Source organism: Macaca fascicularis, chromosome 5 (assembly GCF_037993035.2).
Source record: "Macaca fascicularis isolate 582-1 chromosome 5, T2T-MFA8v1.1".
NCBI classification, from domain to species: domain Eukaryota; kingdom Metazoa; phylum Chordata; class Mammalia; order Primates; family Cercopithecidae; genus Macaca; species Macaca fascicularis.
This window is the reverse complement of record NC_088379.1, coordinates 62524121-62548617: the sequence shown is the minus strand read 5'-3', so window position 1 is coordinate 62548617 and position 24497 is coordinate 62524121. Positions and strand designations below refer to the sequence as shown.

The window sequence follows — 24497 nt, the reverse complement described above, 5'->3', positions numbered from 1 at the left end:
ACAATGAAAGGCCAGAATATAGCTTTCAGTGGGAAAAACTCCTGTCTTGTATAAACCAAAAAGTATCTGAGACAAGTCTCAATCAATTTAGAAGTTTATTTTGCCTAGATTGAGGACATGCCTGTGACAGTGTGAGGAGGTCCTGACATGTGTCCAAAGTGGTCAGCTACAGCTTGGTTTTATACATTTTATACATAAGACATAAGTCAGTATATGTAAGATGTGCATTGGTTCAGTCCAGAAAGCCAGGACAACTCAAAGCAGGAGTGGAGGGTGGGGCGGGGAGATGGGCATCCAGGTCATAGATGGATTCCAAGATTTTCAGATTGGCAATTGGTTGAAAGAGTTTATCTAAAGACCTAGAATCCAGAGAAGAGAGTATCTGGGTTGAGATAAAGGGTTGTGGAGACCAAGTTTCTTCTTATGCAGATAAAACCTCCAGGTAGCAGGCTTCAGAGAGAATAGATTATAAATGTTTCTTAGCAGACTTAAAAAGGTGCCAGAAGATCAAGGAAAAGACCTGGAAAGGGAAAGGGATTCTCTATAGAATGCCAGTTATCCTCACAAGAGATAGCTTTGTAGGGCCGTTTCAAAATATGTCAAAGGAATATATTTTAGGGTAAAATACTTCAGTTTCTTTCAGGGCCTTCTATGTGCCATATGATACTATACTAGAGTAAGGCTGGAATTCTTTTATTCCTACAATAAAACTCTTTTATTGCTACAAAAAGTCTTAAGATCTCTGTTTCAATGTTAATGCTGGTCACTTGTGTATGAATTCCATGGGGAGGAGGGTAAAATGAGGCGTGTCTTACCCTACCCTGACCCCACCCTTCCCATCATGGCCTGAACTAGTTTTTCAGGTTAACTTTGGAATGCCCTTGGCTGAGAGGAGGGGTCCATTTAGATGGCTGTGGGGCTTAGAATTTTTAGTTTACACTTGATAGTCAAAACAGAGCTGGTGTAGGATAATTGTCTTTAGAATTCAAAAAGTTCAGATAAGCCCCCTACTTCCCCATGTATGGAATAAGGGGGCTGCTCAAAGGTGTGGGGAGGGTGGAGATAGGAACAGCCTTCTATTAACCAAAGAAGCCAATTGTAGGCAATGTACTAGTCTCTAGCCATCATGCTCTCAGATTTCCAGAGTTGGAGACTGTGTGCTCCCATAGATACATATCGTTCTTGGCAGGTGAAACCTATTTCAAAACTCTCCTAGTGATAAATTTTCACAAGGCTGTCTTTGATGGCTTCCTTCTACATCCCAGCCCTTGTTGGAGGCTAATTTTAACCTAAGAAAAATATAATTGCTAAGATTATATTATATTTATCTAAAGTAATGGAATATTAGGGTTTGGTTACCATTGGATGTTAAAGGTAGGAAGATACCAACTCAGACATAGCTTGGGTGTGGTGTGTACATTTCTATAACTTCTAATCTTTATAAAAATCTTTAATGTATGAGTTACGGCTGTAAAATATATTTTTAGTTTTTCACTGTCCTTTATTTCCCTTAAGGATTCCCTGCCAAGGGAGTGCTACATATATGTCGTATTTGCAGCGAAATAGCAATTTATTGAGAAATTCATTATAGTAGGTTTTATTAGAGTAAAACACACATTGGGTGTGCATAGATAGATGCACAAATCATGTTTACTTGATGATTTTTCACAATGGGAACACACCTATATAATTGTCACTCAAATTATGAAACAGAACATGAGCAGTGTTATATATTTGTTTTTAAATTAATTAATTTCTTCTCTAGTTTTCATTTTCTTCCTTCTGCTTTCTTTGAATTTAATGTTCTGTTTTCTTATTTTTTGAGATAATTTATTTAGATCGTTAGACTTTAGCTTTTCTTTTTTTTAACATTGACAGTTAAGGGCATGAATGTTACTGAATGCATGTTTGCAGCTTCATTCTACAAGTTTTGATATGTCATGTGTTCATATTATGAGTAATACTGACTTTAACAAGCCAATGATACATATTATCTCTAGGACAAGTATATTGTTTTTAAAATAGATTCATTTAAATTCCCATTTTGAAATAAATATTTTAAAAATATGAAGTTATTTCAAAGTCTGTGTCTGATAACCACAGTATATAATTTTCCTTTAAGGTTATTTCTAATTTGTGTTTTTCCCCCCTCTTGGGATTCCAGTCATTTGATTTTGTCTTCTATTATGTCTAACAACTTTTGATTAAATGTCAGATATAAAATATCCATAGTAGAGATAATTTTTATACTCTAGATGATATTATCTTCCTTCGGAGATTATATCTTTTGCTTTTGGCTGGCATTTGGGTTAGGGGCAGGTCACCTTAATATTCAGCCTGGAATTAAGCTGATTGGAAGCTGAATATAGTTTACCAAGTACATAGGCTTACAACCATCCACACAGAATCTAAATCTTGGGATTCACAGTCTCAGAGATACCCGCCATGATAGAGAAATATAATTGGGCCTATGAAACAGACTCTGAGTAAACTTATCTAACCAGCCACATAGATGAAAATGTCAAGTCTGGTTTTTTTCTATTTAATTGTCTTACTGTAAGAGAAAGAAGTCAACTTGCTTCCTGTCTTCATGGCACTTTAATCATCCCATTAGAAAGAAAGTCCCATTGAATTTATCAAACTCTAATTCATGAAATTGGCCACATTCCCTGAGGTACAGAGAAGAGGAATAAATAGGCAGAGGCAGAAACCTGGTAAGGTGAGGGAACACTTTTTTCTACCTTAAGATTTAATATTGTTGTTTGCATATGGTAAATGAATAAATTCATACTCAGAGAACATAAATACCTACTAAGATGCTGTTAGACCTGGGCTCTCCCTTACACTTCTGAGTTTCTTGAATCTTAAGGTTCTACAGTATGTAATTATTTTCTAATACTATTATTTTCAGTACTACCTAAAAGCCAGTCTCAGTGAGATTAAAATATCGAGTGGCCATAAAAATGCTTCTTTTAGACCAAGACATTTTTGAGAATGAAAAGAGGTACTATTAGTCATTACACCAGGACAATAGTGTAACCTGGGACTGTTATGGGCCAACTGGTAGGTATGGTGATCTTACTTTACTACTGATACAGATACCTTCTGCAATGGAAGGTCGTGGAATTGGGTGACATTGAATGATTTTGAGCTTACCACATGAGTTTGTTTGAAAAATAAGAGCTGAAAATACCCAAAGACAATGGAAGGGTGGGGGACAGGAGAAAATTAGCAGGAAGAAGAGAAAATAAGCTAAGAAGAAGAAATGAAGAGAGGAAAGAACAATAAGAATGCCAGAAATCAGTTCTTTGCCCAGGAAAACAGGTGAATGTTAGCATGTGGACATGAGGCAGAGTAAATAGAAAACAGGTACAGATTTGAAGATTAAAATCATTCTCATAGAGGGGAAAAGATAATGTATAGAATGAGACAGCAATGGGTGTAAGCTTTGTAAAAAGAATGAGAAAGTATAATCAAGTTTAGATGATGTTATAATATCATTTATAGCAAGGACATTGAAGAGCCTACAGGATAACATTCTAGTAAATCAGATTTAAAGGACAAATCGTGAGTATTCCTGGTTATAAATAACACTTTATTATTGATGCAGTTATTTTAACACGTGCAGAAAAATGGCAGAGAAAAGGAGGTAGAGTTTAAATATCTGCCCAGTGACTGAGGAATACTATAATATCCTGGACCTACAGGTAATGCTGCAGGTCTGAGAACAATGGTAAGGAAGCTAGGAGGACATAATATTAATCATATGATTATCCCACCCATATAGAAAACCTAAAATATGTAAACTGCTTTCATAGAAGGCAGAAGAATCCAAGACCTGAGTGGAGTGTGAAAGATTGAACTTTAAAAATAGCTGTGTGTGATGCATATTACTTGTGTATGAATAACTTTTCCATCATCACACAGAACTGTCATCTCAAGTTAAGTGACCTCTTATGCTAATACTGTGATAGCTGGGTGGTTGTTAGAAAACCACTCAGAAAATAAGAAAGGTTAAAAACATTGTAAGATAAAACATTTATAGCAGAAGGCAAAATATTACTTCTGAGTAACCATAGCATGACTATACTCTGGAAGAAAGAGTACAGGCTAGTGTGAAAGGAACCTGGAATGTAACATCTGGATTCACAGAGCTGATGTTAATAGCCTGGTAAAGACAAAAAGGTCACAAAATCAGTGAACTAGTCAAAGTATTTTTGAATAATTGTAGTACCGCAAGGTAGCCATTTAAAATTCACTCCTCTGAAGCCTACGTTGGCTAAAGGAATTTTTTTTTTTTTTCACTCTGTGTGTTCTTGTAGTTGACCGTGCATAAAGTCCAGGCTGGTTATTTTTTGAAGAAACAAGTTACTATCTATAAGAAAGGAATGTTCAATTTTACCTTAGCAATTCAGTCCAGGTGCATTTCTTGTGATTTCAACCTGATATGAAAGCCATATATTCTATTTTTGTTTTATCTTTTATTGTTCTTTATATTTCCTGGTCCTATTTACCTTTTTGTTTAATCTTTAAATTTTTTTCTAGTACTTTATTATTGTTCACAGTTTATTGTATAAGCCTAGAATTGGTTTTCATACTTTAGCCATTACTTTTCCTTTATCAGATATTATTGTACTTGGAAAAGATAACGTGTGAATCAGTGTTTGATAAACCAAAATTACGGGAGAGATTTTTAAACTTTGACTTAGAGAAGAACCTTTTTTGAACTCTGTCACTAGGTGTGATTGGTGTGTCTTGTGACCTCCCATTGCACAGTGTACTTTGCATATGGCATTTATGTTTCCTTTTTCATTGCAGCATTACAGGGTGTCTGTTTTCTACAGTGCCTTCCTATTACCAGGCTTTGAACATTGTAGGCACCCATAAAGTCTGAGGACAATTAAGTACACTTGAGAGTGGGATTAGATGGAAGATGAGAAAATTTCTGTCCAAAGCAGAATTTTCTATTCTGATTCTATATTATAATGTGCTTTATTTATTTCCCCATGGGAGATAAAGCATTCCTAGGTATACTAAAGTTTCAAAAAAAAAAAAAAATCTGTAGTATAGACAGTTGTTTAATTTCATTTAACCTGCTGTTCCTCACATTTATCTGACAAATATATTTTGTATCTGGGCTCTGCAGTAGACAGAAATGCACCTCAAATTAATTGAAGCCCAAAAGGAGATTTAGTGGCTTATGTAACTGGGAAGAATTCTTGGTGAGTTCACAGAACAGACAAGCTGCAGGATGTCACTGACTGAGACTGGAGACTCAACATTCTTTCTCTTCATCCATTTTCCTCTTTTGACTCTGCTGGTTTCATTTTGGGTGCTGACCCCACTCTTTCCTGGTGTGGATGGTCTTGTGCTCTTTCAACATGATGGGGAACAACCACAGCTGAAAGGGAACATGTTGATTTCTACACTTCTAGATATTGATTTTTCCAAAAGATTTGGTCCCTGTGATTGGCCTCCATCCTGTAGACCAATCACTCTTGTCAGGGGAGGAGTTTACTAAGATTGGCTATATCTAGGTCTTTTGTCCACATATGTGGCCTGGCTGGGATGTGTAGAAGCCACTTCTTTAAGAAGAGAGTTAGGAAGACTTGTTGGGAAGAGCAGAAATAATAGCCATCACTCATCATTCAACAAATATTTATTGAACCTGTTTCCTCAGCTCCTCAGGCACTTTTCTAGGCACTAGGGACATAACACTGAACAAAATAAATGAATATTCCTACCTTCAGGGAGGTTACATTGCAGTGTAATAAAAAGGCAACATTCGAATAAAATGAATAAAAATGATAAGGAAAACAGTATGTTTGACTACAATAAGTACAAGGCAGATAAAATAAAGCAGAAGAGTAGAAGTATCTGTGGGGAGAAGGGAGTTGAAATTTTAGTGTGTCCAGGGAAAGCCTCTCTGATGAGAATGTAACAATTAATATCAGAAGGAAGTGAAGGAGGGAGCCCTGCATACATCCCATTCAGAGGACACAGCAGATATGAAGGACCTGGGGCAAGTGTGCCTGGTGTGTCTGAAGGAGGACATAGAGAGTAGAGTGTCGGCATGGAGAAGACCATGGAGGACACGGAGGGTAGAGTGTGGGCAGTAGGTTCCAGATTTAACCTTAAAAATCCTAACTTTTGGGGGCATTTTATGGTCTTCTGGTCTTATTTCTAGTGCTACAGAGTCCATTCCTTCATAATATTTATTACAGCTGGATTATGTGAGAGCAGCTGTTCAGGCACCACATATTTTTATTTTAGAATAGCTATTGGTTTCTCTTAGCTATTGCCTTAAAATATATACTCTTAATTTTTGAGTACAGGTATAGTGATTGCAGTACTGGTAAAATGATTTATGGACGAATATAGTCAACTGTGAGATAATCTGCATGTGTTGTGAGCAACGTAGTTGCTGTGACAAATCCAGTCAGTAGGTTCCAGATTGAACCTTAAAATCCTTATTTCTTTGGGCATTTTATGGTCTTTTGGCCTGATTTTAGTGCTACAGAGTCCATTCCTTCATAATATTTATTACAGCTGAATGATATGCAAAGCAACTGTTTGTTACCGTGGAGAATAAACTGCTCTTACCCTTGTGAAACTTGGGAAAAGACACTTTGGCAAAAATGTGATTCAGAAATGAGCACTTATGAAGTTTCCAGGGAATTGGGCTGAGATAGTAGAAAGTCTTGTGCTGAGCTCTAAAGGCTGTTTATAAAAGACAGACGTGAGGAAAAGGCAGTTTTTGATAAGAAGTGTAGGAGTGTAAGCATATAAAACAGAAGAGGATTATGATCAGGTCAGCTGCCTAACTCAAGCAAGGAGTCTGCTGGAGAAAATGGGAAGTGAAATCAGATTATTAGAGACCTTTGTGTCTGTGTTCATAATGGGAACTCTCTCTGGAGAGAGTTTGAGGAAGATTATTCTAGAAATGTTATGTCATGTGGGTTTGGGTCACTTGGCCATATTCCACACTCTGCTCTGTGTTATAGGGGACAATTTATAATTGCAACTTCCTTAGGTAATAATAACAGTCTTGGCAACTTGATGTTTTTTTAGACCCTTCCCATGGCTATTCTTTTCGTATCTGTAAGATGTAAAAAAGTTTTTTTTTAAATATTAGTATTTCTTGAAGGATTAATGGGAGAAACTTTGGAAAATTCCCTACTGCTTAGAAGTGATTTTGTTTGTAGCATGTAAGATATATATACCTTCTCTTTGCTTCTTTTTTTCTTTTTCTTTTCTTGGTTTCCACTAAATTCTTAGCCCTAAGTTCCTTGCTTTTTTGCCTCACAGCTTTCTTCTTATATGAAGTGTCAAATTAAAAAAAAATCTATAAAAAACCTACAGAGGGTTATGGAGCTTAGGGATTAGTTCTCATGTCACTTGTTTTCCCTAATTAAGAACTCTGAAATGGAAGTTGAAAATGTTGGTATAACCTTTTTATTAATGGGGAAATGGGGTCATGCCTGCCACTTCCATCTCCACAACAATCCATTATATAAAATGTTAAGTTCACTGGTACTTTTGATTTGAAGGGAGGGACATTTATATTGGATAAGTATATATCAGAGGTCTGTGTCTTTTGGATGGTCTTCCAAAATTCTTATCTCCATTCTTCCATAATTGTTGAAATATTTTTATTAAGCTGTACTGCAGAATAACACCTATAAGATAAGCTTTCAAAGTGACTGTGTTAAGCAGCCTTCATTCTCCAAGAAAACCACTTTGTGCCTTCTTTTCTCAAAGTCCCACACAACTTCCTCCTTCTCACCATTAGCTCACTAGTACTGAACTGCAAAAATAAGTCCTCAGAAATCTGCGTCGTCGTCCCACCAAATCTCCCAATCTCCCCCATTAGTCCCATCTAGTCTGCTTTCCCTGGTTAGGACTGATAAACTCTGTGTGTTCCCATCTGTAACTAACTTTTCTACCTGTGATGTGGATATTGTCTCTTTTCAGTAGTTTAAAGATGCTTAAACTGCTTCTGCACTTATCCCCTATCTCTCCTGCAGCATTCATCTGTCTCTACTAGATCATTCTCACTTACATTCCAAAAGTGCTGTAATATCTCCCATTAGAAAAAAGAAATCTGTAAACTTCTTTAAATTTCTTGTGGATTCTGGATATTAGCCCCTTGTCAGATGGATAGATTGCAAAAAATTTCTCCCATTTTGTAGGCTGTCTGTGCACTCTGGTGATAGTTTCTTTTGCTCTGCAGAAGCTCTTTAGTTTAATTCGATCCCATTTATCAATTTTGGCTTTTGTTGCCATTGCTTTTGGTGTTTTTAGTCAAGAAGTCTTTAGCTGAGAGCCGGGAGGAACTTCTCTAAGACTCAGGAATTCTACTTTTAGTTATACATATTAAACAAGCTCAAATATTGAGGTCATAAGGAAAATATTATAAGGTGTTCATTGCAACACTGCAGAAATATTTATAACTGCCAAATAGTAGGATGTATAAGTTGTGATATATTTATACAGTGAAGTAGTATGCAGCCCTTAAAATGAATATAGTAGAGCTACTTTCATCAGTGTGGATTTCTCTCAAAAGCATAATGTTGAATTCAAAAAGCAAGGTAAAGAATGATGCATTGAGTATGATACTATTTATAAAGAGCTTAAATGCCTGAGAAATAATACTATATTACATGTATGCCCATACACAAGTATAATACATTTTACATAAGAATTATAAACACTGGTTTTAGAACCCTAGGGAAAAAGTGAAGGAAATGGAGTTGGAATGTACTCAATTGTAGTTGTGGGATGTTTTTTCTTTAAAAATGAAGATTGAAACAAACATGACATAAGGGTAAGATCTGATAAAGTTGAGTGGTTGATACACAGGAATTTGTTATTACATACTGTATTTCGCAGGTACTTTTGAAATTTTTTTCAGGTAAAAAGTATAAAACTAATACAACAATTTTAAAAATAAAATGATTGATACCAAAACACAGCAACAACAACAACAAAAAACCCTTCAGACTGGTAGCTTTAAACAATTTTAAAGCTTGAGCTCCTTCTAAATTCACAAAGTCTTTCAGCACTCTTTTTCAACTGGGCCTCCTCTTCAGAGGTTAGCTTGATCTTTATAACATCTGTAATACTGTTCTGTCCCAGGATACAAGGAATGCTAAGGAATATTACTTCATTTATCCCATAAAAGCCCTTAATTATGGTGGAAACTGGATGCACCCTCCTAAGATTATTCAAAGAGGAAGTCAAATTGTCTCTGTTTGCAGATGACATGATTATATATTTAGAAAACCCCATCGTCTCAGCCCCAAATCTCCTTAAGCTGATAAGCAACTTGAGCAAAATCTCAGGAGACAAAATCAATGTGCAAAAATCACAAGCATTCCTATACAACAATAATAGACAAACAGAGAGCCAAATCATGAGTGAAATTTCATTCACAATTGCTACAAAGAGAATAAAATACGCAGGAATACAACTGACAAGGGATTTGAAGGGCCTCTTCAAGGAGAACTACAAACCACTGCTCAACAAAATAAGAGAGGACATAAGCAAATGGAAAAATATTCCATGCTCATGGATAGGAATAATCAATATTGTGAAAATTTGGCCATACTGCCCAAAGTAATTTATAGATTCAATGCTCTTCCCATCGAATTACCATTGAATTTCTTCACAGAATTGGAAAAAACTACTTTAAATTTCATATGGAACCACATAGTCAAGACAATCCTAAGCAAAAAGAACAAAGCTGGAGACATCACGCTACCTGACTTCAAACTATACTACAAGGCTACAGGAACCAAAACAGCATGGTACTGGTACCAAAACAGATATATAGATCAATGAAACAGAACAGAGGCCTCAGAAATAACACCACACATCTACAACCATCTGATCTTTGACAAACCTGACAAAAACAAGCAATGGGGAAAGGATTCCCTATTTAATAAATGGTGTTGGGAAAACTGGGTAGCCATATGCAGGAAACTGAAACTAGATCCCTTCCTTACACCTTATACAAAAATTAACTCAAGATGGATTAAAGACTTAGATGTAAGACCTAAAACCATAAAAACCCTAGAAGAAAACCTAGGCAATACCATTCAGTACATAGGCATAGGCAAAGACTTCATGACTAAAACACCAAAAGCAATGGCAACAAAAGCCAAAATTGACAAATGGGATCTAATTAAACTAAAGAGCTTCTGCACAGCAAAATAAACTATTATCAGAGTGAACAGGCAACCTACAGAATGGGTGAGAATTTTTGCAATGTATCTGTCAAAGGGCTAATATGCAGAATCTACAAAGAACTTAAACAAATTTACAAGAAAAAAAACTACCCCATCAAAAAGTGGGCAAAGGATATGAACAGACACTTCTCAGAAGAAGACATCTATGCAGCCAACAAACATATGAAAAAAAGCTCATCATCACTGTTCATTAGAGAAATGCAAATCAAAACCACAATAAGATACCATCTCACACCAGTTAGAATGGCGATCATTAAAAAGTCAGGAAACAACAGGTGCTGGAGAGGATGTGGAGAAATAGGAATGCTTTTACACTGTTGGTGGGAGTGTAAATTAGTTCAACCATTGTGGAAGACAATGTGGCAATCCCTCAAGGATCTTGAACTAGAAATACCATTTGACCCAGCAATCCCATTATTGGGTATGTACCCAAAGGATTATAAATCAATCTCCTATAAAGACACATGCACATGTATGTTTATTGCGGCACTGTTCACAATAGCAAGAACTGGGAACCAATCCAAATGCCCATAAATGATAGACTGGATAAAGAAAATGTGGCACATATACACCATGGAATACTATGCAGCCATAAAAAACGATGAGTTCATGTCCTTTGCAGGGACATGGATGAAGCTGGAAATCATCATTCTCAGCAAAGTAGCGGAAGAACAGAAAACCAGTTACTGCATGTTCTCACTCATAAGTGGGAGTTGAACAATGAGAACAATGGACACAGGGAGGGGAACATCATACACCGGGGCCTAATAGGGGGTCAGGGGTTATGGGAGGGGTAGTATTAGGAGAAATACCTCATGTAGATGACGGGTTGATGGGTGCAGCAAACCACCATAGCAGGTGTATACCTATGTAACAAACCTACGCGTTCTACACATGTACCCCAGAAATTAAAGTATATAAAAAATATTTTGCACTAACCTAATAGAAGACTATTGACTAGATTAACCAGCTCATGCAATGTGAATTATTGACCAGTATGAAACAGAGACCAAAGTCAGTGCTGGCTACTACTTAGGAGATGCAAAGATAATTCCTCTGATGGACTTCTAGATTCATTTCATTGCTCAATGACTTAGAGATAATTAATTCTCAAAAATATTCATTTGAAATAAATTCTGACAAGTTATCCATAATCCTTCCAGAATTCACTAATAAATCAAATGCACCTTTTTTTTCCTTGTAACTTCCCATTGACAATGTCATGTCATTAAAACCCAGGCTATGTGTGGTTGCTCTTTCCCACTGCAGTGAAAGACATCTCAATGGGAAATGAGTTTGCCTATTAAAAAATGTTCGTTGTTGTTTTCTATTAAAAAAAAAAGATTATTCAAAATAATTTCTGTTAAATCAGCTACAGATAGGCCAATGGCCCAATTAGTACACCTTTCGTTTTAGTACACCTCATAGCCACAGGTAATCACTTCTTTGTGGACTTTTCCCCATTGTTCAGGATCTTTATCAGTTCCTGTATCTGAATTCAGATCCTTCAGAGGGACCCGGCAATACTGACTTCACTCCACACAGGAACACTTGAGTCCTCATGCTCTCCAAGAATCCACCTATGACAGCTTTCAGAGTGGATATCAAGCCTTTGCCCAGTGAAGAAACGTAAAGGGGGAGTGTCCAGATTACAGCCAATTCCAGTAACACGGTTTTGGGGAAATGCACTCAATTTCCAGGATACATAAGTTACAATATCCACTAAATTAGAAACTAGTATCAGTTTGTGGTGGCGATTGTATTGGGTAATACTGGAAATAATTACTTTAAAAATGGTCACATTTCATTGAACTATATCAAGGCGTGTTTCTCCTGTTGCTGGTACACCTGCTGTAATAATGACTAGGTTGGACTTTGCAGTGACACTGTAATCTTTGCTGGAAACAATGTTTGGCATTTTTATGAAAGGGCTGCCATGTTGAAGATCCATTGTCTCACCCTTCAATTTGCCTTCGTCAGCATCCACAAAGGCAAGTTTATCACCCAAACCTTCTAATAAGATGCTGAGAGCACAGGCCATGCCAACTGATCCAGTTCCTATAATGGAGATCTTACTGGGATGAGCGGCCTCCTCCAAAGTGAAATTCTTGGCAAGTTCACGCTTGGCAGTCACCATCTTGGAAATGGGAGTGAAGGCCCAGCCGCCGCCCGACAAAGGAAATGAGCTCCTGCAGCACCTGTTCTCTCCCTGGTGGGCAGTACTCCTGCAGCCCAGCTCATGGTCGGTAGCTCACGCAAGAAGCAGATCGAGGAAAGCAGTGGCAGAAATCTTGAGGTGCGGAAGAAACCGTGAGGGTTTGAAGGCGCCCTCGCCCTCTGCTACTGCGGCTGTGCAAGGCCACTCCCAGCTCGTGCAGGGCTCACAGAGACCTGGCCCCTTAATATGTTGTTTTTGGTTTTACAAATATGTGATATTTTTTACACCATTAAGACAGTTCCGAAAAAATGGATTGTGATCATTAAGGCTAAAAGTAATTTTAACTTTGCCTTTCAAAGTGCCATATTTTGTTGCTTAGAGAAGCGTTGCACCTTTGCAGTTATTTTTGTCATGGTGCTCAAACATGCTGAAACTAAGTAGGATAGATGCAAAGAGAAAGAGATGAGAGTTCTAATCTCCACTCCACACTTGGACTTTAAGAAGTTTGACTATGTGAGCTTCTTTTAAAAAGTCAGTATTACAATATGATAATAAGATTTGTCCTAACTACTTTATAAGGTTCCTGTGAGAAAGTCAGGGTGAAAAGTCTATGGAGCTTTAAAAAGAGTATTGTAACTATTTGACAAACTATGTCATTGAGTCAGTGACAAAACCAAGTCTTATGATTTTTCCTTCTTCATGAAAATGATGCATTAAAATTAAAGAAATAAAAGCTTAGAAGTCCTCAATTATCTGCTTTTTTGAAGATAAGATAGTCATGGATAAATGAAATCAATCGATAACTAGTAACGTTTAGATAATCTCAAATCCTTCTACTGGAACTGTAGTAACATTTATTCAAAATCTAATGTCTGCCTCTTTCCCCAATCACCATCTCCTTTATAATTAAAAAGTGAGGACTATGAAAAACAAAAAGGCTTAACCCATGAATTAAAATGATATTTCTCTATCATATATATAAAATGATATACTGAAATTTTGCCTTACAACTTTTTAAACTACATTTTCTTTAAGTTGGCAAGTCTTAATATGTGTTTACCTATTTATATTATCCCAAATAAGAAATTTGATGGAATCTTTTCACTTCTCAACCAGTTGTTTAATATTTGGTACCAAGATGCGTTCTATTTGTAAATATAATAGTTCTATCTCAAAAAAGAAAGAAAGAAAGAAATCTATTTTATTCCCTCCTCCCCTAGCTTCCTCATTTTCTCAGCTTTACTTGGTAGCAACATTTCTCAAAACAATTATCTTTACTCTCTGGTGTCCACTGTAACTGCTCCTGTCAAGATCCCGAGCCAGGCGCGGTGGCTCACGCCTGTAATCCCAGCACTTTGGGAGGCTGAGGTGGGTGGATCCCAAGGTCAGGAGTTCGAGACCATTCTGGCCAATATGGTGAAACTCTGTCTCTACTAAAAATACAAAAAAATTAGCCAGGCATGGTGGCATGTTCCTGTAGTCCCAGCTACTCGGGAGGCTGAGGCAGAAGAATCACTTGAACGCGGGAGGCAGAGGTTGCCGAGAGCCGAGATCGCGCCACTGCGCCACTGCACTCCAACCTGGGAGACAGAGCAAGACTCCATCTCAATTAAAAAAAAAAAAAAAAAAAAAAGATCTCCAGCACCTCCATCTTGCCAAATTCATTGGTCCATTCTTAGCTGCCATCTTACCTGAACCTTCAGCAGCCTGTGATTTAACTGATTCACTCTCCTTATTGAGCTGTTTCTTCCACTTGGCTACTGTTGAAGTCCTGGTTTTCTTCTCGTTTTTCAGTGTTCTCTGCCTATATATTCTCCTATTCCTATAAAAGTTAGGGTGACCCAAGACTTATCTCTTACCCCTCTTCTCTGTCTACACTCACACCCAGGATTGTGCCATCCTGTCTTATGGTACCAAATACTGTTTACATGGTGATGTCTCCCAAATTTACGTCTTCCTGCACCGTCTTTCTCCTTGGGCTTTTGGTAGGTAATTCCTGCCTAAAACTTCCAAAGCTCCTTATTGTGGCCTATCGGGTCCTACAGTCGGGTTCACCCCTTACGTATGCAACTTCTTTACCTGCTGTTTTCTCTCCTTTGCTCCTTCAGTTTCCATCACACTGGGCTTCTTACTTTTCCTATAACTGCCAAGCAGCTTCTTGTCACAAAGTCTTTGTATTTCCCATTCTTTTGGCCTAGAATGTTCTTTCCTCTGATTGTTGCATAGCTTGTATCTTTACTCCAGTGTCAAATGTATTTCTTCAGAGGCCTTCCCCTATCACTCTGTCTAAAATAGTACCTTTTTTACTTGTTTTATTTTTTTTCTTAGTATTTATCAGCACTTTATATTTTATTTTTCCCCTGTGGTAATATGAGTCTAGGAGGGCATGTAATTAGTCTATCCACCCCTGTTTCCCTAAGGCTTATAGCATTGCCTGGCTTATAGTAGATTTTCAGCAAGTTTTTGTTGAGTGAATGAATATGTAAATGAATGGAGTTGTATGATACATTGTTTTATATGTAAACCGTGTGATTATTCCCTCAATATTTTTGAATCCAAGGTATAGATAAATGTATACTATAATAGAATGTTTAAACATAATATAAAAGTGGCTAGCTAGAACATGTTGCATGTAAATTTGTAAAAAGGAATTTCCTATGAGTGATACATGCGAAGGCTCTTTTTGTTCCCTTCTCTGGAAGTAAATTGTGTTTCCTTGGTTCTTCTCATGCAGCTGAAGAATAAGTTCATGAAAAAATTGCCACGTGATGCAGAAGCTTCCAACGTGCTTGTTGGGGAGGTTGACTTTTTGGATACTCCTTTCATTGCCTTTGTTAGGCTACAGCAGGCTGTCATGCTGGGTGCCCTGACTGAAGTTCCTGTGCCCACAAGGTAAGCTGCTCTCCTATCTGCTGGGCTCTACAATGTGCTAATAGGGTTATCTCCTCCCACTCAGGCTGGAGAATCAATAGAATGAGGAAATATTTCGTGCAAACACGTTGGAGACATTTAACTTTAAATAATGACTGACTTTTATACTATCAAATTTCTTGGCACTTATATAATAATAAAATAGCAATTATAATAGTTTATTGGGCAATGTACTAGGTTCTTCTTATGGATTATTCTGCTTAATCCTTATAATAATCTTTTAAGGGACAAACTGTAGTTATCTGGTTTTTACAGATGAAGAAAGGTCTACGAATTTAAGTAACTTGTCCGAGGTCATACAGTTAGTAAATGGTTCAGAGGTCATAGTTGCTTTCATTTACTCTGTTTTATCAGATAATTGGTAGTGGGTTTATATACACACACATATATATGTTAAAATCATCAAGCCGTATACTTAAATTTGTGTACTTCACTATTATGTTTTGTTGCAAATTTTTATTTTGAAGTGAAGTATGTTAATGTTATCATAATCACGTACTCATTTCACTGCATAGTACCTGAGAAGTTATCCTCTTCATCTACCTCTGAAACTGAGCTCCACAGAGTTATGAAGCTTGACTTGGGAGTGCAATCAGTTGACTAGAAGTTAATGTTTCACTTAAATTTGTGCTGCAGACAGTTTAAAGAAAACTTGTAGTCTTTAGATTGACAGAAAATTGTCATGAGTAGGACTTTTTTGTGGTTTGGGGCAGGGGAGTTGTTTTCTGTGGGTTTCAGGGCAAGGACAGGTGAATTTCCTTTAGGTTTCCTCATGTGAGCAGGTAGGGCTGTGAATCCTCCTCAGTGAAACATGGATCCTCCTCAGCTCCGATGGTCTGAGCATGATTAACCAACAGTGTAAAGAGGCTCAAGATTTCTTTAGAGCATGGTTAGGAGGAAAATTAAAAGAAAATTTTCTCTAGGCCTCTCAATTCATAGATTGCAGGCCATTCTTCCTCATCATACAGGTATTTTTTCAACCCATTTATATATTTCTTAGACACTTAAAATAGGAATGATACATAGGGCTGTGACTGGACAAATAGTAGTAGGAAAGAGATGATCATAGCTTATTCACTTAATAGGATTATGATGATTTGTGTTTTCTGTAACATAGCTTTTTGCTTGAAGACATTCCAACAGAGCCTTGTGGTTCTATCTGTGCAGTCACCTGGTGAACAGCTGACTCAGATAATGGCTGAAGTCCAGCTCTGTGCCCTATGGCTTTATTTATGTCTCTCTGGACTATACTAGGGGTTGAAAGAAAAATCATGCTGAGAAGTGTTAAAGAAAATTGCTCTTAGCTTTTCATTTTTATTACCATTTTTCTTCAGAAGGTACAAATAAAAAATATTTTAAAAGGCTTTTTATTTAACAAAATATGCATGCATTGAGTGGCAAATCATGACCATTTTTGTGTTCTGCTTATCATTTACTTCTGTCTGCTCACTGACTTTTTTCTTTTATACTGGATGGTAGGGCTAGTGTAGAGGTAAAATACAGCGTCACTTAAATTAGCAAAAGGAGCCAGGCAATTCAAGTCAATGTAATTCAGTAATATTATGTAACTATTTCAGGGCAATAATCTGAACAATATATCCTTGTATGTTAACATTTTTCAAGGAAATAGTTTCATTCATTTGCTGTCCTCTAAACTGGTACAAGCCATAATCACTAAGTAGGGAGTCTCATTAGTATTTTTTGTGTAGGTAATGTGGGGCCATTTACAGTGTCTGCATCCTGTGAAATCCAATAAAGGAAATCCCACAAGGAATGTGGTAGGCATTATGAAGGACTGCATCTACATTTCATGATGTGTTTTCATGTGCTTGCTACTGTATTGTACTGAAAGGAAACCTGAAAAATCTGTGTTTGCACATATCTTTTTGTGGTCATTTTCCCTTTTAAAGGTGTAGGAAAGTTATGCTGCCATTATTAATGATTATTACTATTGCTAATAAACAGCATTATCACCATGCACCTTCTAGGAAATATGGCTCTAGCAGCTCTCATTTCTTGTGTAGAGTTCACCAGTTTTACTATTTACTCTGTTACTTGCTTGATCTGTTTTAGCCTCCACTTACAGCTGGATGACTATCAGCTGGGTGGATGTCTATATATGTAGGGGCCCCTCTTACCATTCATGTGAAAGGAAACAAACCCTGTTCTTTGATCTTTAGTGACTTGATAGGATATGTTTATGATTTTCCTAGTATCTTACAGGCACTTTGCTTGCCGTCATCTTATGTCTGTCCACAGAGGCCACTTCTCTCTCTCTCTCTCTCTCTCTCTATATATATATATATATTTTTTTGGGGGGGGGTGTGGGATGGAGTCTTGCTCTGTCACCCAGGCTGGAGTGCAGTGGCGTGATCTCAGCTCACTGCAACTCCCGCCTCCCTGGTTCAAGCAATTCTCCTGCCTCAACCTCCTGAGCAGCTGGGTTTACAGGTGCGGGCCACCACACCCAGCTAATTTTTGTATTTTTGTAGAGACGGGGTTTCACCATGTTGGCCAGACTGTTCTCAAACTCCTGACCTCAAGTTATCCACCCGCCTCAGCCTCCCAAAGTGCTGGGATTACAGGTGTGAGCCACCGCACCCAGCCTCATTCATATTTTTGAGCTATATAGGGGATGTATGTTCTTCTTCTTATACCATTTTACAGTTGAGAGATGAAGGCAAAGGGAAGATTCAGCATCAGTGCTGGGAATAGAACTTTAAATAGATTTCTGAATCTGAGGCAAGAGTTTTAGGGAGAGCCTAGGGAGATTCTAGAAAGGATTGGAACAAAATGTTTTAGGGTTCTCTTAGAAAGAAGAATAAAAACCCTAGTTTGTGCTTTTCTGATCTTGATTTGCACATGTAATGCAATTGGTTGTTAAGTAAGCTCCAGACTGTTAAAAATTTAAAATGTTTACCTTCTTAGTAGCACTGTAAGATTTTATATATATATGTGTGTGTGTGTGTGTGTGTGTATATATATATGTTACAAGTAATTATTTATGTTAAAGAAGTAGTTTGTGATTGTCAAAACCATTAAAAACACTTAGAGGGATTGGGATGGAGGTCCTGCTAGTTCAATTTTGTCATATCCACCAGTTTAATTGCTAGCTGCTATTAGTATTTACCGCATGTAATGCAGTTGGTTATGGTGGGTTTGTGGTCCTCATGAATCCATTATGGAAGCCACAGTTTAGCCACATTTTCCAAAGCTGATAAAGATGAATAATGGGTTATTGAATTCACTGTTGTTTTCAGAGAAGGATATAAAGGATTGGTACATGCTGAGTTTATGCTAGAAATAGCTGTGATGTATCAGGAAAGAGGGGGATGCATATCTTTTCCGAAAACATCAAGTGGTTTAGGAAGGCTAGCTCCTTTTCTCATATGATGCTCTGTTTCTGCCTATAATTATTTTGTGAATGTGAGTATAGGCCATTGGTTCTGGACACAGATTATTTGGTTAATATTTCCTTTTGTCGTGGAGAATGCTGGAGGCATCCTCTGCAGGCATAATTAACTATATGAAAAAGCTCAGAAAAGTAGAAAAGGGCCTCATGAAGATTCTTCAGATAACTAGTCGGTGTTAAAAATTGTAACTCTGACTTATTTCTATTTATGAGTGAATAAAAGGAACTTGGTAACATAATTTTTTTTCCCAAGCTGTCAAAGTAGGCTGTGCCCTTGCAGTCACACAAATGTGATGTTTACTCTAATTTGTTAATAAAGAAAAAAGCTTCTGGATAAAAATAACATCTGTCCATTGACAAAAAACAGCTTGGGTCATGAAAGGAGTTTTCAGTACATTATAAAAGCCGAGTTTGACAGGATGTACTTCAATCATAAAAGTTGTAACAGCTTTCGCTTCTTTGAAGGTTAAAGGAGAGAAAACATATTTCAGGCAGAGGGAACTTCGACTTGCTGGATTGTTTTGTGTTCAGTTTTCTCAGGTTTCTCATCCCATTTCAATAATGAGGTCCAGATTAGAAGCTTCTTAAGGGTCTCAACTCCTCCAGATGACATTTTGGCTGGAGGTTATGTTTCCTGCTGCTTATGAATGCTTGGATTCTCTCTACGTGTCATTTTAAGGAGGCAGATTTACTGAATTATTCCTGATTGGAGTAATGTGAACATTTTAACTGGTATATCCACCGTGTTGGTTTGGCACTTGGTGTTATTCCATTAATGAAGAAATACCTTCTTTAAAACATAAAAATTGCATTACCCAGGAAAAAGGAATACTACTTTTATATCTGTGTTACTAAACCAATATAATTCTCATATACTGGGTTTATTGCTGTCGTGTAGACACCATTGATCTGCTGCTTCCTTTCATTCTTTGACTGGTTCTATTTAGCAGAGAATAAAGAGTAAATATTTTGCAGAAAATGTCTGTCCTCCTCTCATAGGATGTAACTTGGAGGCTCCATTCATTACTCTATCAGCTGTTGGAATACCCATTGCCTGCCAAAGTTTATGCTTGAGGACTATTAATAATGTTTTCTTACTAACTGGACAGTGTTTTGGCTTTGTTGTTATATAGTCAACCTGATAATTAACTCATGTGCCAGTTGATAAATACATTTCCATAATGTGTATTTGTAAGCTATAATCATGATGGAGGCGCTGGGGAGAGGTAGGAAGAGATACAGAGCATTTGGAAAAGTTTTGGATATTATGCATTACTGAAAAGTTAGTATTTAGATATTTGAAGATAATAATAAATGGAAGTAGAAGAAATCCATTATTTAAAAATGTACTAAGGATCCAGGTGTTAGATATTTTCCCTTGTGGCACAGCATCTGCTCCTTTTCGCCTAAACCCACACCCTTATTGAATTGAAAGATGACCATTTGTAGACAGGCAAAATAAATTGAGAAATGTGACCAGTATTTGTGTTTCTGAATGTGATTAAAGCACTATTTTGCCTTAATCATTAAATATTTTTTGTGTTTGTTGCACTCAAATCATTGATCAGTCCCTTTAGAAAAATGCATTTCACAGTCCCAAAGAAGCACTTTATAATACTATACGTAGTGGCATATAATTAGGGGCCAGCTTCAAAGGAACAAAAGTTCAGTGTCAATTGAACTTCAGTGTTAGAAGAGCTGAAATTCAATTCAAATAATGACTTCCTTCATATTTGAACAGACTTTGGTGCTTGCTGATTGCTATCTACTATGGTAACACGTGAAAGTGAGTGTACTACTTCACTTCAGAACTGGTTTCTAAGCAAATAAGTGCTAAGTGGTTTTATGGTTATTCTGGTATAAAACCTGAGTATTCAAACTTTCAGATCCTTTTCACATTCTTAATTTCTGGGATTTTAGAATCCCTTTTGGGTTGAATTTTATGATTAAAAAAAAAGTAATTATACATTCAAGGGCATTTTAGAACAGACCCAAACATTTTTTAAAGTATTTGCTGTCAGTCCTTTTTCATTTGAAGTGAGGTACATAAATAAGTAAGTTAAAAATAAAATTCTGCTAAGCAAAATGACAAGCCGTTTCTGGTACCGTAAAAATCTTACCTAAGATTTCTTGTCCCTGGCTAAGCATCGAGAAGTTCTTTCCCCAGAGTGACCTGTGGAAGTCATTTTTGGACTTCTGTTAAATCACAACCTTGGTATATCAGTTGGGTGGGTAGTATTAGACAGAAATATGTGGTGAAAAGAACAGGAGGTAAGAATGCCGATATATCTGCTCTTTGTCATTTACTAGGCACAGATCTTGAGCTCTTCCATTAACCTCCATCAGCCTCACTTTCCTCACCATTAAATGGGAATAGGATACCTTCTTTATTGCAGAGGGTCATATGGAAATGTAAATAAAGTGATGAATGTGAAGTGCTTTGGAGGCCTTACAAGCTGGGCAGGCATATGATGTTATCATTTTTATTGTCCTCATTATCTCCCTGTTAGCTGATACATGATCAATATCAAGGTGGGATTTATCCAGTGCCACCTTTTGTATATTTTTTGTAAATTTTTTCTTACCCATTTACTTATCAGATTCCCTCAACCCCAGTGCTGACATGCCACAAAGGCAAAGGCCCTGTGTGATCAGTGAGGGATTTTTTTCCAACATGATTAGAGGTGAACCGAAGTGGGGTTAAATTTGTTATTGCATGTCTCAGGACTTGTTTGCTATGGAGCAATGTTTTGTGCATTATGAAGAAAAAAATATTGGTAAATGACAAGAGGACACCCACAAAAGAGTTTTGACTGTCTGTGAATGATGCTTTATTTTGAATTTCTCTTATATTTCTCTTTCCTTACTTTGGCTGTCAGCATGTGGCTTACTTGTAGAGGACTTGGTTTTTGCTGATTCCCAGTCACTTCTGAGTAGAAATATTTCTTAAAAGTGTGGAGACGATCATCTGTCACTGCCCATATTGGGTAAGGAAAAGTCAGAGAAATGTGAAGATGCACTAAGTCTTTCTAGTTATTGTGCTTAATGGGTTTGTTCCAAAGATTCCGAAAATCAGTAGAAATGGAGAGAGAAAAAAAGTTTAAAATAGAAAGATTGAATGACTCATATTAAGTGCTTGAAGTGCACCTTTCCTGCTCAGTGAAGAAGCTTCTCAGGTTTCTATGCTAAATTCTCATTTGCTTCCAAATAAACTGAACAATGAACTGTGTTTTGCAATAGTGCAAAAAAGTATATTCTGTATTACCAATAATATGTTACCTTTGTTGTAAAGGTGAATTCTAGACCTAACCTTGTAATGAACTAAGTTAAACATTTCTGAGTTTTATGTATGTTGAGGTTGATGAAATGTGTGTTATAGCCTTTGCTTCTTTCCTTTTCCATTAGGTTCTTGTTCATTCTCTTAGGTCCTAAGGGGAAAGCCAAGTCCTACCATGAGATTGGCAGAGCCATTGCCACCCTGATGTCTGATGAGGTAGGAAATCAGGAAGATGGAGTTCTGTGAATGTCCTACTTGTGTTGTTGTCATACTGTGAATTGGCAGTGATAATTTATTCAGTTAGAATTATGTGGTTACTACACTTCCTTATAACCTGAGGTACAGTCATTTGAGACAAGTGAGCTGAATCCTATATGGTTTCAAGGCATGCCTTTTGGTTTTCTATGGGATCCTAAACTCTGTTGGAATAAAACATATTTGTATTTCTTTTGCCAAATATTTTCATTTATTAAAACTGATATATGTTAAATATTCTTTAAAAAGTTCACAGTCAGCTGGGCACGGTGGCTTACGCCTGTAATCCCAGCACTTTGGGAGGCTGAGGTGGGTGGATCACCTGAGGTCAGGAGTTTGAGACCAGCCTGGCCAACCTGGTGAAACCCCGTCTCTACTAAAAACACAAAAATTAGCCAGGCCTGGTGGTGTATGCCTGTAATGCCAGCTACCCAGAAGGCTGAATCAAGAGAATCGCTAGAACCTGGGATGCAGAGGTTGCAGTGAGCTGAGATCGCGCCACTGCACTCCAGCCTGGGCAACAAAGCGAGATTCCATCTCAAAAAGAAAGAAAAAAAAAAGTTCAAGGTCATTGTATTAATTTAAACTTTGTCTCTTGAAGTTTTAATACACTAATTCTGGGAATTCAAATGTCTATATACTATATTGTTTCAGACATGATGGGTTCTGTAAAATAATGTCTAATAAAATGGATAATGCATTTTTTCTTAGGTGTCAGAAAGTACATGTTTTTATGGTTTTCTTATTTTGTGGGAAGGAATGATACACATCTAAAAATGCATTAGCAACCATTATGGCAGAGTATCTATACAGGTACTTTGGAATTATGACCCCATTTATTTTCATAACAGCCTGGATGTTGTTACTTGCATTTGAGATATGACAAAACTCTGAACTATTCCCATAGGAGGAGAAATACTGTTAGAATAGAGGATCATTCGTTTCTGCTCCTGGGTCTTTCTGGCTTACTATTCCCCCAAATGTGTTGCTTTTGCTTCATTGCTTGATTTGTCGGTTTTTCTATGTGTTAACTAGAGAAAGGGGTACCTTAGTTATAGATGTTCCATGTGGTTATTACTCAGGTAGCTATTTTATTCTGGGACTGAGAGCTTTATGGCTATGCTGCTTTTTCCCCTCAAGAGAACATTTATTTTACTCATCTCAGTGGATTCATTTTATTTTTTGCATTTTTATAATTTAGCTCTGTTTTAAAAAATACTTTCTCCTTAGATGTATCAATTAAGAAACTTTAACAAGTGAGATTTAGAGTGGCTTAAACAATTTGGGATTTATTTGGAAGTTTGGAGGCAGGTAGTTGCTGGGGTTATTTTAACATAATGGCTTAATGATAAATCAAGAGCGAAGGCTCTTGCTAAATTTATGGTCTTAAAATAGCATGGTTTTTTTTTTTTCCTGTCAGTATGGTAAAACGACATTGCCTACCATCAGCTCCAGTCATCTTATCTGTATTTATTCAAAGTAGGAAGAACGGTGTGGTAATGCTAGCTGTATCTCCCTTTTTAAACAGGTATTCTAGAGCTTTCCCAGACAACCTTTTTCTTATATCTTATTAGTTGAAATTGTTCATCTTTCATCTGCACAGTTGGCTAGGAAAGTGAATCTGTGACTTTCCAGCCTCTATCATGGGAAACAGCAAGAGAAAATAAGGTTGAGGATGGCTGTATCAGCCACAGATTATGTGCTGGCATTTTGTGTCACCCTCCCCTCAACCCCACAACCCCCAGACCATTAAATGTTACTTAATTGATAGCTTTTAAAAATTCTTTTCCTTGAGAAGTGGGACCATCTTCTCTTCTGAAGACTAAAGAATTTGACTTATGAAGTATGAAAGATTTAGGTTATGTGTAAAGAAATTTCAGTTCATCAGCTGTGTTAGAAACATGGAATGATTGACAGAAAGGATTGTGTACATTTTGGAACCTCTTTCTTTGGAGATCTGTATAAAAGATACGAAGCACTTGCTGCATTAGATGGGTTAGTTGTTGCCTTGCTAAAAGATAGACAGATGATCGACTATTTAAGGCCCTTTGGTTAATGTGCTGCCAATATAGCCCAGATTTTTCTTTTTTAAATGTCTCACATTATGTGTTTGAGAACTCAGTGTTTGGGTCTTAACCCGATCTTAACACTCAGCTTGATCTTTTCCTTCTTGAGTTATCAGCAATTTTTATCCCAGTAGTTTTTATTTCAGGG

General features: G+C 37.1%; 1 protein-coding gene and 1 pseudogene across 11 annotated transcripts in view; one reads left to right on the top strand and one right to left on the bottom strand.

Moving 5' to 3' along the window:
* Positions 1–24497, top strand: part of SLC4A4 (solute carrier family 4 member 4) — a 493252-nt gene that overhangs the window by 340904 nt on the left and 127851 nt on the right. For all 11 annotated transcript variants that reach the window (XM_065545104.2, XM_074039893.1, XM_065545105.2 and 8 more), the window contains 2 exons: positions 15143–15300; positions 22157–22244. In XM_065545104.2, the coding sequence (XP_065401176.1) occupies positions 15143–15300; positions 22157–22244 (246 nt within the window). The remainder of the gene's footprint in view (positions 1–15142; positions 15301–22156; positions 22245–24497) is intronic.
* On the bottom strand, positions 11658–12438 carry LOC102135954 (L-lactate dehydrogenase A-like 6A; annotated as a pseudogene).